This window comes from Urtica dioica, chromosome 8 (genome assembly GCF_054948205.1).
Source record: "Urtica dioica subsp. dioica isolate 48M chromosome 8, U.dioica_male_clone48M_v1_H2, whole genome shotgun sequence".
NCBI classification, from domain to species: domain Eukaryota; kingdom Viridiplantae; phylum Streptophyta; class Magnoliopsida; order Rosales; family Urticaceae; genus Urtica; species Urtica dioica.
The window spans coordinates 8,232,526-8,253,487 of record NC_142763.1 but is presented as its reverse complement, the minus strand read 5'-3'; the positions used below and the strand labels follow the sequence as shown (position 1 = coordinate 8,253,487).

The 20,962-nt window shown below is 32.9% G+C and overlaps 3 protein-coding genes across 3 annotated transcripts; 2 read left to right on the top strand and 1 right to left on the bottom strand.

Moving 5' to 3' along the window:
* The first annotated feature begins 1,045 nt into the window (after positions 1 to 1,045).
* On the top strand, positions 1,046 to 3,934 carry LOC149387813 (uncharacterized). The gene is made up of 5 exons (XM_089623148.1): positions 1,046 to 1,302; positions 1,403 to 1,642; positions 2,063 to 2,146; positions 2,244 to 2,373; positions 3,508 to 3,934. Exons 1-5 carry the CDS (start codon positions 1,055 to 1,057, stop codon positions 3,655 to 3,657), a joined length of 852 nt encoding a protein of 283 aa, XP_089479274.1. The 5' UTR covers positions 1,046 to 1,054; the 3' UTR covers positions 3,658 to 3,934.
* Positions 3,935 to 4,226: 292 nt separating this feature from the next.
* On the bottom strand, positions 4,227 to 5,796 carry LOC149387812 (CSL zinc finger domain-containing protein). The gene is made up of 3 exons (XM_089623149.1): positions 5,481 to 5,796; positions 4,886 to 4,993; positions 4,227 to 4,558 (listed from the first exon to the last, which is right to left on the bottom strand). Exons 1-3 carry the CDS (start codon positions 5,793 to 5,795, stop codon positions 4,262 to 4,264), a joined length of 720 nt encoding a protein of 239 aa, XP_089479275.1. The 5' UTR covers position 5,796; the 3' UTR covers positions 4,227 to 4,261.
* Positions 5,797 to 9,407: 3,611 nt separating this feature from the next.
* Positions 9,408 to 10,343, top strand: LOC149387811 (F-box protein CPR1-like). The gene has a single exon (XM_089623150.1). It carries the CDS (start codon positions 9,484 to 9,486, stop codon positions 10,192 to 10,194), a length of 711 nt encoding a protein of 236 aa, XP_089479276.1. The 5' UTR covers positions 9,408 to 9,483; the 3' UTR covers positions 10,195 to 10,343.
* Positions 10,344 to 20,962: the final 10,619 nt, after the last annotated feature.

Sequence of the window (20,962 nt, the reverse complement as noted above, 5' to 3'; positions counted from 1 at the left end):
GAGCAAGCCAAAAAAAAAGAAGAGAATTATATATGGCGTGAGCCAACTGTTGTGTGCAGAGAAAACTGCATCTTCCAGGGTACAATGCACTGATGCGCAAACAAATTACACGTCATTGAGATTTGATAAGAAAAAAGATCAACGATCATATAAATTTAAGATAAAATATTTATAAATGTATTACAATATGAAATCAATCAATAATCGTCCGAAATGTATGTTTTTAGTATATTCTTAAGAAATCATTTTATGAGATATATATATTTTTTTAATTTTGTACTGCTATTGTAATAGAAGCATAGATAATTGTCTAACATTCGAGATAGAATCATTGTAACCTTTTTTTTTTTTTTAATTACACGGACTTTTAATTAGAAATTGAATAAAACACTCATTAATATATGCGAACAATATTTTAGTACAAAGAACAAAGAGTCAAAATAGACCTAAGTCAAAATGAAATCATCGAAAGAATAGACCTTTTTTTTATTATCAAACTTACTCTTCTATATTTACTATAAGTGGCAAATGTTCATTTAATCTAAACCTAAAACTCGTCATCTTCTCTTTAATTTATCTCAACCTCCAGATTTCGTATCTCTTCGTCACCTCATATCCTACTCGGTCAAATTCTTTATGATCTTTAGGTTGGAAAACGATCAAATGCCAAATTGTCCAAATTTTAAATAATATCGGTATTTCTACACGATATATTTACTAAGAATTTAAATAATTAACCGTGTATATATATATATATATATATATTACAATTTTTTGGGTAATTTTTTTTCTTTTCCCTAAATATTTTGACTCACCACCACCGTGGACTTCTTTTTTTTGTTTGCACTTTCCAACTTTCTTTCGCCAAGGCCGTGCGACAAAATGTTACAATTTTTGGCGCGAATCCACAAAATTAAAAGACAAAAAGAACAACATAAAGTATTTCTACGGTAAGCCCAGACACGCGTCGTTTACCGATTTGCCAATCAGCAATATATAAAGTCGCGTTGTATTGTTCTCTCTCTAAAGCTCAGTCAGACTGTTTTCTTCGGCAATGGCGAGTCGGAGAAAGAGAACTCGAGAGGCCAACAATGGAGGCGAAGCCAAAACCGAACCCTTAGGATACGAGGAGTCTAGGGACCGAACGATCAGAGAAAACAAAGAGAGAATGGAAAAGCTCGGGATTTTCGATCTCTCGCTCAACCTAAAATCCGACGCCGTTTCACGGAAACCCCGTTCTCGCTCTTCGGCCGAGAAAACCTCGGTTATAGCACCCCCTAGCTCTACGAGACGATCTTCCAGGTGAAAAATCGTTATAAAAAAAGGTCCTTTGTTGTTTTCTGTTTGTTTCTCGAGTATAAAAAATAATAATCTGTATTTTTATGTATATATTTGGGGATAGATTGAAGACTATGACTCCGGTGAGTTACGTTGAATACCGCCCCAAAGGAAAGGCGAGAGAATCGCCGGAGGACTTGGAGATTCGGCTGAGAGAAGGTCTGAAGCCGGAGATTTACACAGAAGCGCACGAGAGGCTTTTGGGAGACTCGAAAGTCGTTTGGACTATGGCCGTTGACGGTCACGGCGAAGATGGGAAGCGAATTTATGATGACAACAATGGCGAGACTTGCCATCAGTGCAGGTATTACATTTTTGTTTTTTTGTCATAATCTCTGTCTTCTTGAACTTCATTGGTGTCATAGATGCGATTTTTTGTATGCATTGAAACCAACGTGATAATTTAAGCTTCACAGAATCGTAATGGTAGAGCACTATATGAAACCTAATGAGCAATTAAGAATTACTGAAACGAAAGTACTAAACAAAGTAGAAAGGAATGACCTTTTCGGTTTCTTCAAGTTGTCCATGTGTGAATCTAGGATCCTACAATGTTCTCCTTTAGCTTTAAAGAAAAAGGAATTTTATGCCGAGTTCAGCATTCAAAATGGGGACTTAACATTTAGCTACTAATGTAAACTTTATATGAGATGTTTATATTTGATTTATAACGCTGCTAAATCTACTTATTAGAGAGGAGACACTTGGTTGCTTTCTTTTGCAGGCAAAAGACTCTGGGCCTGCATACCAGTTGTGCAAAATGCAACATGGTCCAAGGACAGTTCTGCGGAGACTGCCTCTATACGAGGTGATCATACAAGGCTGTTTCGTTTTGTTTGTCTCAATCGGTCACGTATAGTTGTTTGTTTGTTCATAATTTTAAGACAATTTTGCTTTGGTGTTAGATACGGAGAAAATGTTGTAGAGGCAAACAAGAACTATGACTGGATTTGTCCGGTGTGTCGGGATATTTGCAACTGTAGTTTGTGTCGCAAGGCAAAAGGGTGGATGCCCACCGGCTTAATCTATAGGAAGGTCTCTCTCTCTCTCTCTCTCTCTCTCTCTCTCTCTCTCTCTCTCTCTCCTTTGCTAGGACCACTTCAAAGCCTAGAGTTATATCAAGGATTTTTAGTGCACATAGTTCGTAACAAAATTACATGAGTGGAAATTCGGTCCCAAAACTAATTTCTGAACATAATGGTCCTCTCAAGTTAAACAATTGGTTTTATAGCATTTTAGCACACACTTGGTCAACTTGTATAACTTGATAATTTATAATAAAAAAATGACAAATTAAATTATAAGCTAAGCTTGAATACGCATAACCAAATATGCTTTTTAGATTGTCAAGAGTTAGATTGGTTGTGTTGTAATGATAATTTTTAAAATTGTGGATGGGGGTATTTAAGTTTGTAAATATATTTTAATTTGTTTAGTTGGATTTTCCTAAAAAAAAGGTTGAATAGTTGTTTATAACTTATTAATTTTATAATTAAAAAGAATGACAAGTTAAATTATAAGCTAACCTTGAATACGAATGACAAAAGTTAATCTATTTAGATTGTTAGAGTAAGATTGATTATGTTTTAATAATAATTTTTAAAATTGTGAACAAGTTTGTAATTATATCTTAATTTGTTTAGTTTTATTTCATTAAAAAAAAATTTGAATATTTCTTATAAAATGGACTAAAATGAATGCTAGAATTCAATAGTTTGAGGACCGTTATCTTTATAAAATTAGTTTAATCACCAAATTGACACTTATATAACAGTTCATTGATACTTATAAAACAGTTCAGAGACTATTAGTTTATAACTACAACAAGAGAACATTCTGCTATTTTTAAATAAATAAAAAAAACAAAAAATTGGCTACGTAAGCCAACTAAACTATAGGAATTGTAAATTAGACAACCTTTGGTAAATAATTTGTAAATAGCCAACTTACATACGTGGCAGTCTATTAACTACCTAAAATATATGTTTGATTGTGTTAAATAAGGCTTTTATTAATCTGTCAATAAGTTTACTTGGCTATTTACAAGAAATTAATCAAAAGTGGGCTATATCTCAATCCACTATATCCGTGTGGCTATATAACTTAATAACCCTAAAAAAAATACCTTGTCTTTGGAATGTCCATGAAAATAATGTGGTTTGTTTGCAGGTGAAAAAGCTGGGATACAAGTCCGTTGCGCACTATCTCATCCAAACCCGTCGCTCTAAGCCAAATGCTGAAAACTTGGGTGCAGAGGCAACCGCGGACGAATATTTCCTCACGGGCGAGGACTTGGTTTGTTCCGAAAGAGAAGGGTGAGAAAGTGAAGCACTTTTTGGTGGTGTAATTGGTGATGGAAGAATTTGAGGATTATGATTGTCAACATCAATGGTGATTTAAGTAGAAGAAATATGTCATCATCAAGGAGTTATATATTAATTAACTCGCCTTTTTGGATTTCTCTGTTGAACTCAAAAACAACATAGAAAGTGTATAGATTTTTGTGCAAGTACTGGTTATTATGTCAAGGTTAGCTTATTAGTTAAAACTTTTAAGATTGAAATACCTTTTAGTTGGGCTGGCCATGCAACTCGTTGAATTGATATCGTTGCTAAGATTGTAATCAAATTATTTCTTACAAAACATCGCTACAATTCAATCGTTTTGCTCACTTGGAACTTGGAAGACCTTCGCTTAGGTTCTAAGTCAGAAGATAAATCAAACTGTTTAAATGGTGTCAAGTATTGGAAATATCAAGTGTCTCGATTCTGTTATAAATTTAAAAATGTCATCTTTTCCGATTTGAGATTCGACGCACTCTATTTAAGATGGTCTTACAAGTCAATAAACCACTCAAATACAGAATTTTTTTTAAAAAAACACTGGTTTATGAGTAGATTCAAAAGTGGGGTGTGTGATTAACTTAGAACAGGTTGCCAATGATTGAGCCGGAGAACAAGCCGAAGAGCGAGTTGTGACGGAGATTCTTGACCTCGTACCACGAATTCAGAGCATCGAGGTTCATGTCGGTCCCTGAGAACACCAATTGGAGGCTCAAATTGCAGTCCGAATCCCCACCGTAGTTCTTGCACTTGGAGTTTGGGACTGCACAGTCTTGGTTGTTGAGACACACCGACGCACCGCCAGTCCCCGAGCACTTTTCGCACCCGAATTTCTTCCAATGCAGGTTTTGAAGAATCCCACTTTGGAACTCTAGTACCTTGAAAAAAAAAAATAGAATTTTTATTCGTGAAAGTTCAAGAGAATTTTGAAAAAAATATAAATTGTAACAAGTCATGAAATTGGATTTTTGTCCAAACTGGTAAAAAAGTGACGGAAAACAAAAATGATTCGATTGACCAAAAATATGCGAAGACGCTATATTTTCTTAGTCATTCAGGTATTCTGGTCGATTGAATCATTTTTTTTTTCAAATTTTTGACACTTTTAAATAAATAAAACTTAATTTCATGACTTAAATGAATTATATTTTGTTTATCTCACAACTTTAATGACAGTTATGAAAAGAGGTTATTGTTTTTGGTACCAATGTGAAACTTATTATGGTGTGTGTTTCATCAGAGACCAAAATGGGCTGCGATCTCGCTGCGTATTTTTGTCCGGAAAATGCCACCATGTAACCCCCGGTTCTCGCCTGAAACAACCACACACTCAAAAGGTATCACTTTGATATTTAACATTTGTTTGAAAAGCTATTTTACACTTTAGTACTGTAAAGTTTCTGAAGCAAAAAGCAAAAATAGGAACATAAGATAAATGCTGAGTGAGACATATGATAGAATTTAAAGCATTACAAACTACTATTCATTATGTTTCTTATACAACTTCAATATGACCAAGAATTCACCCAAAAAATAATTGAGTACACGACAAGTAATCTCACAACAAAAAAAGTTTCAAACTGCCAATGCAATTAGGATTAATATTTTAATTACCTATTGATTTTCAATGAAACCTTATAAATTCTCAAGAGTTGTGACTAATGAGCCGGATAATCATATAATCTTACAGTAAACAATAAAATGACATGGGTAGAGATGTGTAAATCACAACATTTAACTTATTTGATTGTCAATTAATTTTGAGATGAAATCTCGTCAATTTAAGCTCTAGGAACGTACGGTATAGGAGGCATTGCTGTCGATGGAGAGAAGAGAGATTTGGTCGACTTTGGGCCTAAAAATTGCCAATTGGGCTCGACCGTCGGATAGCGAAAGCCGTTTGTCACACGGCGATAGTTGAGTTTGATTGAAGAAGAAGTTTTCTTTGGCTGAAAATGCAAGTCCGAAAGTAAAGCCGTCCAATCTCTGGACTGTTGCATCGGAACAAGGATCGTAAACATTGTTCGTATCGGACGCTTCAGATCCTCCGATCATGGTCGCGATCGAGATCATCACCACCGTGATCATGCATCGTAGATCAGCTTCAAAGCCCATGGTGATCTAACAAAAATATATGTATAGCCAATCACGTCAATGAAGATTTACAATGGAATTGATAACATTAAGTTCAAGAGAAATTGATATTATGATCATAACAAGAGAAGAGAGGAAAATTATTTTAGGTTTAGGATTGATTTGTTGATCAAAACAAGGCTGAGTAAAAGTTACCGCAAAAATGGAAATGAGTCCAAAAATGATTAAATATTCGAACAAATGGGTAATAGGACAATAAAGTTGACGAAGAAATTACACGAATGAGGTAAGTCGGAGAAACTTGCACGAAACTAAATGAATCCTTTTTTTCTCAGAAAAAGCCAAAATAACTAATCTGCGTGTGAATAAACAAATCTTCAAAATTAGGGTATATATATATATATATATATAAAAAGATGTTTACATATTTTGATGTATATTGTGAGTTGCAACAAACATAATTAAGCGACTGATTGAGTTGGGAAAATATCAGCGTTAATTTGTGCTTGTTGATGATAATAGAAACTGTTATACGGAAAATTAAATTCCAAAATAAATGAGAAATTTATTGAATCATGATCTCTTCTTTTATTTATTTTTTGTGAATTTATGGAAGAGCTGTTACCAAAATACGATTTTATCGGTAGTTGAAACTTGAATTGGATCCTGTCTAGTGTCCATGCGAAGGTTGGGGCCAATTTTTTCCCTGGTCAAGGAAAATAGATTATGTGTAATAATATTATAATTTCACCCAATATCAAAATAAAGAATAACTTAACTTATAAATAAAAAATATTAAAAAAACCGTCAATTACTTCCGATTAAATTATTCAAAAGTCAAAATGATGAAAGCTACGATAAGACAAGTCCTCCGAATTCAAGTCCAATGTTTAATGATCCGTTAGAATTTCACGGCACAATGGATGGTACTTCGACTGAGAATATGTGGTCCCACAAAATAAAGAACCCTGATATGACACGTGGACGTTATTTTATTATTATTTAATTGCCAGAATAATATTGTTTCTGCTTCGAAAATCGACCAATATCAATATGTATTTGTTTTTTTTTTTCTTTTTTTCTTTTTTTTTTCCCTTTTGTTTTCAAAATTTTATTTTTCTTCCTATTCTTTTCTCTATCTCTCGCAACTCATAAATACATAAATAAAACTTATGTCATTGGCTCTATCATCATGTCGGCATTTGATTTCATGATATATGTTGATACAATCATCTCTTTGGTATGACCTAATATTCAAGTTAATACGTCTTTTAAGCACCTTGGGAACAGACAGGGTCGGCTTAATGAATTCCGAGGCCTAAAGCGAAATTCAAAACTAAGGCCTTTTTTTTTCCTACACAATCAACAAGAACTCTTTGTGAGAAGGAATTAAATTTTACTCTCTTCATTTTATTTTTTCTAATCGTATTATTATCTCATTTCATATTTTTTTTTACTTACATAATTAGCCCTTGCTTATATTCAAATCACATAAAAAAAATGGCAACGCACAACAGTTTATCACACACACACAATACTAATTTAAAGACAACATGTAAGGGGTAAAGTAATAAAGTGGAAAAAAAAGAAAAAAAGAAAGGCAAAACCAAGAGAAATTATAAGTGAAAATCATAAAAGTGATTATAAAGATGGGAGAAGTAATGTTTTTTTTTCAAAAAAAATAAAAAGTAAAAAATAAAAAATTGGAGAAGTAGTGTTTCATTTTGTAAAAAAAATAAATGATACAGAGCATTGTGGAAAATTTAAAGGATTAAAAGTAGACAAAAAAAGATTAAAAAATTTAAAAAATTAATGGGCATTGTGTTGTCTTTTGCTAGCAAATGAGCTTTTAGCCTTTTAATTTGGTTTACACTTACACGTTTGCATTGCCTTGTAGCAGTGGCTGATATGTCTGCAAAAGTGCAATAATTTTTATTTTATTTTGTTCAAATTTGTATGGGTTTCAATTTTTTTTTGCCTCTTTTTATGAGTGGGCCTAAAGCAACAGTTTTACCACCCTTATAGTTGGGCCGGACCTGGGAACAGAATATGTAACTCATCGGTGGTATGTAACTCAGTATCATCTCTAAAAGTCGAAAGTTCCAATCTCCGACTCTTGTTTGTGACATGCTATGTTTCTCCTAAATGATGAGTCCTTTTTCTTCACGCTAATTCACCTTTTTTCCCCTTTCTTTTTTCTCATTATTTAGCTCATGTTATTCCTTAATCTACAATCTACCGTAGAAAAGTGTTTAAGGGAACAAGAATACCAGATGAGTTCTATAATGATAAGAAATGAAAACTATATATGATTCCAGCGAAAGTTCTGAACTCCATATGTATGTTGGTATTATCATTTCCTGAATAACAAGATGGCATATTTATCTGTCATTCTAACTAACTCTTTCGTATCCTAACAAGCGTAAATTAATTTTGAAAAAACTCGTAAATAAAAAACCTTGTACTAGAATCACTGCCGGCCTTGGGCTAAGGCGGGTTAGGCCCAGGCCTAGGACCCCATATGTAGATGAGCCCCAAAAATTTACACTTTTTTGCCTATTTTTAAGAAAATTTACATTTTTACTTTAAAAATTTACACTTTTAACCTATTTTCTAAAAAATTTACATTTTTACCCTGAAAATTTAAATTTTTATTAGTATTATAGGGCCCCAAAATATTAATCGCCTAGAGCCCCCGGTGAGTTTGGGCCGGCCCAGACTAGAATAATGGAAATATGGAATAAAGCCGTGCAGCCCTATAAATTAATAATTATTTGGGTCTAGTACAATCTCTACTTCACTCACTCTACTCTTACTTTGACTTTGTATATTGCTAATCATTTAAAATCATAAAAAAAAATTGGCTATTCATATCAGCGTTCCGCGGACCGCTGATGTAAGGGAGGAGGTGGGACTCACATGTCAATGGGTCTCACCTCTTCTCCCACATTTGCTGATCGCTGATGAAAAAACATTTTTGTTTTTTAAATGACATAGTTTTTAAATGACTATATTGTGTAATTATTCTTTTTTTTTATCTTATATAATGAAAATATAAAGTAAGCCTAGTATTATTGACCAAGTGTTAAAAGTTCACAATGATCTTTTTAAGCCTCGACGAACATATTTTTTTCATATATATATACATATATATATATATATATATATATATATATATGAAAGCGAAGCATATCTTAAGAGAATGTAGATATTTATTTATAATTAAATAATTCCAAATAAAAGTCATTACGATAATAAAAATTAAATAACTCTTGTATTATAAAATTATTACTCAAAAAATTTAGAATTAATTCTGTTTTTACCCCCTGGACTCGTACCCCGATTTCATTTTACCCCCTGAACTCTGAAATGTTGCAGAAATAATATCAGAACTTAGACACGTATTACATCTTGATACTTCCGTCAGTATTTGGACGTTAAATTTAACTTTTTGATGACGTGACAATATTTTTAAGGGTATAAGAGTATTTTCATCTTAAATAATTAAATACATCCATTTATTCTCTCTCCTCTCTCTCTCTCTCTCTCTTTCCTTTTTTCTTCTTTTCTTTTTTTTTTCTTTTCTTCTCTGCCTTTTTTTCTTCTTTTCTTCTTTGCCTTTTTTCTTCGATGAGCTATTAGACGTTTGTTGGATGGTCACAAAACCGAACACCTGTCGAACGGTTCGGAAACCCTAGCAACCACACACATGAACAACCAAGGCGAAAATGAAACCCTCGAAAACCCCCAATCCTCAAACCCATCGGAGAAATCTCTGCTTCAACAACAGCAACATTTCATGGCGTACCTTCCGTTCGAGGTCATCACCGACATTCTCGCGCGTCTTCCGGTGAAGCCCCTCCTCCGAATCAGGTCCGTCGCGAAAGCATGGCGGTCTCTCATCGACAGCTCCGAATTCATCACCCTCCACATCTCCAGATCCTCCGACAATAGGTCGAACCTCACCCACCTCCTCCGCCGGAACACCCGCCTCTTCACCGCCGAACCCGACGGCGCTTCCGCGACGGAGCTTCCTCACCCTCTCATGTGCTACAGCAACGAGGTTAAGGTCCTCGGCTCTTGCAATGGCCTTCTGTGCATCTCCAATGTCGCCGAGGACATCGCGATCTGGAACCCGGCGACCAGGACTCACCGCCTCCTTCCTCACCTCCCATCGGAGAAGCGGCGACCCGAATCCACCGCCGCGATTCGCGGCCCTAGGGTTTACGGATTCCTCACCTTGTTTCTGGTGTTATTGAACTCTCTCGCGTTCACCCTCTCATTTATCGGCGTCCTCTCTAGCTCGCGGTGGCTCACACTCCACGGCGGATGCGCGCGCGCGGGATCTCGGTGGCCGGCTCGGCTGGTGGCGCGCGAAGAAGAGGAAGAACGAGGGTTGACAAGGAGATGGAGAAGATGAGGAGGGTGGTGATGTGGTTGGCCGGCCGGAGAGTGCTCTTGAAGTGTTGTTGCCGATTGTTTTTTCTCTTGCTCTGTTTTGCTTGCAGGAATCGCGTGAAGAAGATGAAGTGAAGAAGGAGTGCACGTGAAGAAGAAAGAAGAACAGAGAAGAAGGAAAAGGAATTTTTAAAAGAATTTCCTTTTATTCCCATCGGAGAAGAAAAGAAGAAAAAAAGGCAGAGAAGAAAAGAAAAAAAAAAAAGAAAAGAAGAAAAAAGGATAGAGAGAAAGAGAGAGAGGAGAGAGAATAAATGGATGTATTTAATTATTTAAGATGAAAATACTCTTATACCCTTAAAAATATTGCCACGTCATCAAAAAGTTAAATTTAACGTCCAAATACTGACGGAAGTATCAAGATGTAACACGTGTCTAAGTTCTGATATTACTTCTACAACATTTCAGAGTTCAGGGGGTAAAATGAAATCGGGGTACGAGTCCAAGGGGTAAAAACAGAATTAATTCAAAAATTTATGGCCTATCGAAATTTCCAAAGTTAATTTCCAGTTTTGTAAAGCTTCCATTTGGAAATTGAAATGTAATGAAGGGTTTTGTGTGACTTTTCGCGGTTAAGATTGTGGTTGTACGTAGATCGTTTTACAGTGTTCAACCGCGACTTTGTCGAGACTAGATATTTTTATCTTCAAAGAATGAACAGTAAGCTGGTGATGTACAATGAATCGTTGAAATTTTAAACAGTCGTGACTACTCGCATAGGAAAAAAAAAATAAGAACAATAAATATGAACTTTAGAGAATTTCCGTTGAATATGAAAATATGAATTAAGTTTTGTTCGAATGAGCTAGGCCTCTTCCTTCGGACCATGCTACATCTATTTATAGTAAAATTCTAATGTTCACAAAATTAATTCGTGTATAAACGTTCTATCCACATAAATTTTTGGATACGTAACGTTTCTCATGTTATATCGGTTATAATTCTCTAAATCTAATTTGAATCTTCTTCTATCTGGCTGCCATCGAACTGATCTTTTTATTAAGCTTAACATCATAGGTCATCAATCCTTCATCGAGCTGATTATACGTTTCAGCTTGCTATCGAGCTGACACTTAAAATGGACTGAACTTGCTCTATTTTCTTTAAATGTCTTCATTTAGGACTTCAAAAAATGGGTTTGAATCATTGTGCTTTATAAGTGGACAAAGTTCAGTACTAGCATTTAGCTGCAGCTTGTTGCGACAAATAATGATCGTTGCTAGAGCTACATTTTGTTGTACTGTGATTTCTCCCAGGGGGCTCAATTTATACCCGATAGATTTCTTATATATATATATATATATATATATATATATATATATATATATATATATGCGTGAGTTAAATATAAATGTAAGAAAATAACATAATTAAAATAACAAAACTCTAAGTGGTACCTAGGATAGCCTTGGTAATTCTACACCACCTCCTGTGTGGAGGTCGTGGGTTCAATCCCCACTAAAAAAAATAACAAAACTCTAACCTTCAAGTGCCGCTCTTCAATACATTGTCTGATATTGATAGATTCTTCATCAATAACCACCGTTATTATTTGATTACGGTTGATCTTTTTTTTTCATTACTTGCACTGTTGCACACACAAAAAATATAACAATATGATTAATCGATGATTTTAAAAAACTTGTTTCAAGCAATACAACATATTTGTATGAACCATAGTTGATTAGTAATATACCATAGATGAGAAATAGATAATTATTTCCTAGAATTTTGCGTTTATTAAATTTGTCAAAAAAATATGACAGGATACACTGAGTTAAGATTTTTTTTTTTAAATGAAAATTTATACAAAATAGTTATTTAAAGCTAAAGTAAGTTTTTACCAAAATAGGTAACTGTCAATATGTACAAACTAAAAGTTCACACTATTATCATAAATATTGACACTGTATATAAGTAATCTATTACTTTTAAAAAAATTAATTACACAGTTATAAAACTATTTTGCTAATTTTAAACAAATTATAACTATTTTACAAACCCATTAATTTCAGGTTATTATTTAGTTATAACGGTTGGCATTCCAGATAAATACGTTTATTATGAATATTATTGAGGTTAACTCTGAAAATTGCGCCTATCTTCGAACTCTAACCTCAGCCTCGATCTTCGATTGTGAGTACTACAATAAGCAATTAACGAAAACAACAAAGAAATCTTCAACGGAATCACAACATCTAAACCTTGCAGATAACATAAAAACCCCAAGCCGAACGCAAAATTTCAAACGAGATTGAAGAATATGAACAGGATTTAATAATAATAATAAGAAGAAGAAGAAGAATAAGAATAAGAATAAGAATAAGAATAAGAATAAGAAGAAGAAGAAGAAGAAGAAGAAGAAGAAGAAGAACAAAATAACAACAACAACAACAACAACAACGAATTGAAGGGGATAGGCGGAAATTCTAGCTCCACACGGTGCTCTGGCAACTTAAAGGACCACTCCGACAAACACCTACTCTCGCGTGTCTCTCATCCGTCACGTCTCTCTCTCTCTCTCTGCGATTTACTCTATAATTTTTTTTTTCCTTTTGTTTAACGCTTTGAGGGAGGTAGAGCTAATAACGTGAAAAAATGAGAAAGAGAGAGGAAGAGAAAAATAGATCCTATTAATTAGGAGGATTTGATATGATTATTTAGGTATTTTTATTTCAAAAATATTTTTTAATCCTAACTTAATAAGGGTAATACGAGTATAAAAAACCTGCCACGTCAGCCTTATGGCTATTTTTTTAAAAGAAAACTAAAACGTTGGATAAAATAAAATCCACACATTTCAAGTGGCTTACTTTGTAACAATTCTCTTTATTTATTTAATTTTTTATATTTATTTATTTTAATTAAAAAATATTGGTTGAAATTAACTTCCAACTATAGTGAAACTAGTTAACTTAAACTTTTTAGTTTTTTTTTAATGAAGTACTTGGGTAAAGTGTAGGTTTAAAAAAATTAAAAAATAAGGTTACTCAGACGTTGTAATAAAAATTATAATTAATATGAGCACTAATAAAAACTTCAAGATATATATAACAAACAAACTAATAAATTTACTCACATGAATCATAGATGCCCAAATAATCACTTGACCAGAGTTCACTATTAGATAAAGTAACAAAGACAATAGACATTCGCAAGGATTGTGATACCATTTACTGATATTGCACCACAACTCCAATTTTATCAATAACGCGCGTGTACCACAGGTGTATTTTGCATCCTATATTATATGTACATATAATAATTAAGATTCATCTTTTCCGTGGTTTTTGCAATTTTATACAATTTTTCGTTCAAGTTTTACCTGTAGAATTCCGGGACGGTACCAGTTTGGTTTAAATTAGTACCCTTCGTGCATTTTTTTTTGCGGAATTTCAAGTGAAAACATCGGTTCTCAAACCATGATAATTAAAAAAATTAAAAAAAAATAGTACACTTGATAACCATGATAATTAGTACACTTATAGTTGCTAATTAAAAAAAAAATTAAAACAAATTTAAGCTAATTATTCAAAACGAATTTATGGTAGAAACTAATGATTTTCTTAGAAATCACTTAAATATTTCAAATAAAAGATTACCATACTAGTTTATGCGAAGAAGCTGCGAGAAACAACATAGTACTTATTGCTTTCCCATGTCCCTATATTACCATACAGAAATGTACAATATCAAGTTGTTGATTGTCTGTCGTCTTTGGTAGCCTCCCCAATCATCGTTAGTGTATATTTCTACTCTTCGTGTCTTCTCTTATTTTTGTTTAGAATAAATCTCATTTTTACCCCCTACACTCGTATTTCGGTTACATTACGCCCTCTGGACTCGAAAATATTGCAAAACTCAACTCACAACTCAAATACGTGTTACAAAACTCTACTTCCGTCAGTATTTGGATGTTAACTTTCACGTTTTGATGACGTGGCAAGATTTTAAAAGGTATAAGAGTATTTTTTATTCTTCTAAATACTTTTAATATTTATCAGATATATTAATTGTTATTAAATAATTATCTATAATTCTCTCTCTCTTTCCTTTCTTATTCTTTTCTTCTCTGCATTTTTTCCTTCCATCAAAATACAGCATTATCAAATGCCAAATAATAACAATCTTCCTGAACCCTATAATTAATACAGCAAAATTACATGCAAAATCAAAGAGATCAAACTCTCAAACTTTCACAAATCAGAGAGCAATCTCTTTATTTTTCGCAGAAAAGAGCAGGTACACGCTCGTCATTGGTTAGAGAGCGAAACTGTAGTACTCGATACTGATGAATTCATATAACTCACCTTCAGAAGATTGTACTCACATTACTATTGAACGTTCGTCGCCCCAGAAAGTATTAAATACATAAATAAAACATGATCTCTTTTGTTTGGGAATAAAACTCTGCCAAAAATCACTATCCCTTGTACGGTACAAGTTGTACCCTTACTTTTATTTTTACCTTTCTTCAAAGCTTTCCGATTACCGATAAATAAGTAATAATAAAATAAATAAAGACAGCTTGCTATTAATTTCAAACTTTCAAACAACACATGGGAACTATTGCTTCTCACGTACTGTAAACTGGTAAAGCTATCTGCAAAATAAATAAATAAATAAAATACACACATTGGAAACAAGATTCACTCTGAGTTCAATTATTCACTCTCTTTCTAAAGACATCAAAAGAAAAGACTATTGAGTATTGACTACTCATAGCATGACTGGTTTTAACTTGTAAGTACTTTTACCCGTAAATCTCTCCATATTTTGTGGACTGCAAATAATGTGTTGTATATACGGTGTAACTTTTAACAAATTGAATAATTTATAAATATAAACAAGTAGATATAGACCTCTGAACACTCATCAACTCATAACACGTCTCTCTCTCTCTCTCTCTCTCTCTCTCTCTCTCTCTCTCTCTCTCTCTCTGCTCTACGTCCATGAAGAAACTTATTACTTTCTAAACTGCATACAAGAGTTTTTTCAAGTCCATGAAGAAGCTCTGGACTCTACATATAGTCCCTCACAATAACTGAGGAGTGTTATATTTTCCTTCATTAACATTATCTATATATATATATATATATATATATATATATATGTGTGTAATGACTGAGTGATTAGTTGATCGGAGACTATGGAGGGAGAGACAATATCCGGTGATGACGAGGACGAAGACGACGACAAAACACAGTTTAAATGACCGCACTCAAGTAACCCTACAAATATGTAAGTTTTCCATGTTTGTATATTCACTCTATAACTAGTTGTTTTGTTTTTCTTATATATATATATATTTATATATATATAATGATATATCATAGTTAGTTGTTTTTCTTATCACTAGGGCTTCAACATATGTTTGTGTGCTTAGTAATTTCTCTTAGGTCATAATCAATGTTTTTTTTCTGTTGGGTACAATAATAATACAAAAATAAATAATTGATTGGCCTTGGCGGTATATGCTTTAAGACTAACTTCCAATCTTTGTGGGATGTTCATTTAATTTTTATAAAGGAGTTATGTGAAGCACATGGTATTTTTTTTTTCATTTATCTCTTTCAAGTCTTCTTCTTCTTCTTCTTCTTCTTCCGAATCAATCCCAATTTGTGATACATATTGTGGAAACAACATGGATGGTTTCCATTGAAGTGTGTGTTTTCTTATTTCCTTTAGAGGGAAAAAAACGCTTTTAAGGAAATTGGTGTCTTACAAGAATATTTTAGTGACTGATATATGAGCTTTTGGTTTGAACTAATTTCGACCACCAAACACTGATATTTTGGCCACAAGATTATGATAACTCAATTCTATCCAATTTTTATACTTTTTTCAAAAACTTTTTTAGTTGCCTATAGCTCATCAAATCTTACGGGGTCAAAGACATTGCACTTGATATTCAAAATTGTCGCAAGAATTACTTGGCGGAAAACTCACTATGCTGAGCACGAATGCTAAACAAAATGGAAGCTTTAGACATTGTTTATAAAATAGACTAATTTATTTTAAAGAGAAAATAAGTGAGAGTTGCTGCTTGATAGGTGAGAATTTTAATATATACATATATATAAGCGTGAGTAAGAGTGTTATTTTATTTTGTTTATTTTTGTTGGGTTAATCAGACTCACAATTTTTAATTAATTCAGAGGAATTTGTCAAGTACGTATGATTTCGGGTGATTTCTTTCTTCCAGTGACCACATATTTTCATATTTTATTTTACAACACATGGGAACTATTGCTTCTCACGTACTGTAAACTGGTAAAGCTATCTGCAAAATAAATAAATAAATAAAATACACACATTGGAAACAAGATTCACTCTGAGTTCAATTATTCACTCTCTTTCTAAAGACATCAAAAGAAAAGACTATTGAGTATTGACTACTCATAGCATGACTGGTTTTAACTTGTAATACTTTTACCCGTAAATCTCTCCATATTTTGTGGACTGCAAATAATGTGTTGTATATACGGTGTAACTTTTAACAAATTGAATAATTTATAAATATAAACAAGTAGATGTAGACCTCTGAACACTCATCAACTCATAACACGTCTCTCTCTCTCTCTCTCTCTCTCTCTCTCTCTCTCTCTCTCTCTCTCAGCTCTACGTCCACGAAGAAACTTTTTACTTTCTAAACTGAATACAAGAGTTTTTTCAAGTCCATGAAGAAGCTCTGGACTCTACATATAGTCCCTCACAATAACTGAGGAGTGTTATATTTTCCTTCATTAACATTATCTATCTATATATATATATGTGTAATGACTGAGTGATTAGTTGATCGGAGACTATGGAGGGAGAGACAATATCCGGTGATGACGAGGACGAAGACGACGACAAAACACAGTTTGAATGACCGCACTCAAGTAGCCCTACAAATATGTAAGTTTTCCATGTTTGTATATTCACTCTATAACTAGTTGTTTTGTTTTTCTTATATATATATATATTTATATATATATATAATGATATATCATAGTTAGTTGTTTTTCTTATCACTAGGGCTTCAACATATGTTTGTGTGCTTAGTAATTTCTCTTAGGTCATAATCAATGTTTTTTTTCTGTTGGGTACAATAATAATACAAAAATAAATAATTGATTGGCCTTGGCGGTATATGCTTTAAGACTAACTTCCAATCTTTGTGGGATGTTCATTTAATTTTTATAAAGGAGTTATGTGAAGCACATGGTATTTTTTTTCATTTATCTCTTTCATGTCTTCTTCTTCTTCTTCTTCTTCTTCCGAATCAATCGCAATTTGTGATACATATTGTGGAAACAACATGGATGGTTTCCATTGAAGTGTGTGTTTCCTTATTTCCCTTAGAGGGAAAAAAACGCTTTTAAGGAAATTGGTGTCTTACAAGAATATTTTAGTGGCTGATATATGAGCTTTTGGTTTGAACTAATTTCGACCACCAAACACTGATATTTTGGCCACAAGATTATGATAACTCAATTCTATCCAATTTTTATACTTTTTTCAAAAACTTTTTTAGTTGCCTATAGCTCATCAAATCTTACGGGGTCAAAGACATTGCACTTGATATTCAAAATTGTCGCAAGAATTACTTGGCGGAAAACTCACTATGCTGAGCACGAATGCTAAACAAAATGGAAGCTTTAGACATTGTTTATAAAATAGACTAATTTATTTTAAAGAGAAAATAAGTGAGAGTTGCTGCTTGATAGGTGAGAATTTTAATATATACATATATATATAAGCGTGAGTAAGAGTGTTATTTTATTTTGTTTATTTTTGTTGGGTTAATCGGACTCACAATTTTTAATTAATTCAGAGGAATTTGTCAAGTACGTATGATTTCGGGTGATTTCTTTCTTCCCGTGACCACATATTTACATATTTTATTTTACAACACATGAGAACTATTGCTTCTCACGTACTGTAAACTGGTAATGCTATCTGCAAAATAAATAAATAAATAAAATACACACATTGGAAACAAGATTCACTCTGAGTTCAATTATTCACTCTCTTTCTAAAGACATCAAAAGAAAAGACTATTGAGTATTGACTACTCATAGCATGACTGGTTTTAACTTGTAAGTACTTTTACCCGTAAATCTCTCCATATTTTGTGGACTGCAAATAATGTGTTGTATATACGGTGTAACTTTTAACAAATTGAATAATTTATAAATATAAACAAGTAGATGTAGACCTCTGAACACTCATCAACTCATAACACGTCTCTCTCTCTCTCTCTCTCTCTCTCTCTCTCTCTCTCTCTCTGCTCTACGTCCATGAAGAAACTTATTACTTTCTAAACTGCATACAAGAGTTTTTTCAAGTCCATGAAGAAGCTCTGGACTCTACATATAGTCCCTCACAATAACTGAGGAGTGTTATATTTTCCTTCATTAACATTATCTATCTATCTATATATATATATATATATATATATATATATATATATATATATGTGTGTGTGTAATGACTGAGTGATTAGTTGATCGGAGACTATGGAGGGAGAGACAATATCCGGTGATGACGAGGACGAAGACGACGACAAAACACAGTTTGAATGACCGCACTCAAGTAGCCCTACAAATATGTAAGTTTTCCATGTTTGTATATTCACTCTATAACTAGTTGTTTTGTTTTTCTTATATATAAATATATTTATATATATATATATATATAATGATATATCATAGTTAGTTGTTTTTCTTATCACTAGGGCTTCAACATATGTTTGTGTGCTTAGTAATTTCTCTTAGGTCATAATCAATGTTTTTTTTTCTGTTGGGTACAATAATAATACAAAAATAAATAATTGATTGGCCTTGGCGGTATATGCTTTAAGACTAACTTCCAATCTTTGTGGGATGTTCATTTAATTTTTATAAAGGAGTTATGTGAAGCACATGGTATTTTTTTTCATTTATCTCTTTCATGTCTTCTTCTTCTTCTTCTTCTTCTTCCGAATCAATCGCAATTTGTGATACATATTGTGGAAACAACATGGATGGTTTCCATTGAAGTGTGTGTTTCCTTATTTCCCTTAGAGGGAAAAAAACGCTTTTAAGGAAATTGGTGTCTTACAAGAATATTTTAGTGGCTGATATATGAGCTTTTGGTTTGAACTAATTTCGACCACCAAACACTGATATTTTGGCCACAAGATTATGATAACTCAATTCTATCCAATTTTTATACTTTTTTCAAAAACTTTTTTAGTTGCCTATAGCTCATCAAATCTTACGGGGTCAAAGACATTGCACTTGATATTCAAAATTGTCGCAAGAATTACTTGGCGGAAAACTCACTATGCTGAGCACGAATGCTAAACAAAATGGAAGCTTTAGACATTGTTTATAAAATAGACTAATTTATTTTAAAGAGAAAATAAGTGAGAGTTGCTGCTTGATAGGTGAGAATTTTAATATATACATATATATAAGCGTGAGTAAGAGTGTTATTTTATTTTGTTTATTTTTGTTGGGTTAATCGGACTCACAATTTTTAATTAATTCAGAGGAATTTGTCAAGTACGTATGATTTCGGGTGATTTCTTTCTTCCCGTGACCACATATTTACATATTTTATTTTACAACACATGAGAACTATTGCTTCTCACGTACTGTAAACTGGTAATGCTATCTGCAAAATAAATAAATAAATAAAATACACACATTGGAAACAAGATTCACTCTGAGTTCAATTATTCACTCTCTTTCTAAAGACATCAAAAGAAAAGACTATTGAGTATTGACTACTCATAGCATGACTGGTTTTAACTTGTAAGTACTTTTACCCGTAAATCTCTCCATATTTTGTGGACTGCAAATAATGTGTTGTATATACGGTGTAACTTTTAACAAATTGAATAATTTATAAATATAAACAAGTAGATGTAGACCTCTGAACACTCATCAACTCATAACACGTCTCTCTCTCTCTCTCTTTCTCTCTCTCTCTCTCTCTCTCTCTCTCAGCTCTACGTCCACGAAGAAACTTATTACTTTCTAAACTGAATACAAGAGTTTTTTCAAGTCCATGAAGAAGCTCTGGACTCTACATATAGTCCCTCACAATAACTGAGGAGTGTTATATTTTCCTTCATTAACATTATCTATCTATATATATATATATATGTGTAATGACTGAGTGATTAGTTGATCGGAGACTATGGAGGGAGAGACAATATCCGGTGATGACGAGGACGAAGACTACGACAAAACACAGTTTGAGTGACCGCACTCAAGTAGCCCTACAAATATGTAAGTTTTCCATGTTTGTATATTCACTCTATAACTAGTTGTTTTGTTTTTCTTATATATATATATATTTATATATATATATATATATATAATGATATATCATAGTTAGTTGTTTTTCTTATCACTAGGGCTTCAACATATGTTTGTGTGCTTAGTAATTTGTCTTAGGTCATAATCAATGTTTTTTTTTCTGTTGGGTACAATAATAATACAAAAATAAATAATTGATTGGCCTTGGCGGTATATGCTTTAAGACTAACTTCCAATCTTTGTGGGATGTTCATTTAATTTTTATAAAGGAGTTATGTGAAGCACATGGTATTTTTTTTTCATTTATCTCTTTCAAGTCTTCTTCTTCTTCTTCTTCTTCTTCTTCTTCTTCTTCTTCTTCCGAATCAATCCCAATTTGTGATACATATTATGGAAACAACATGGATGGTTTCCATTGAAGTGTGTGTTTCCTTA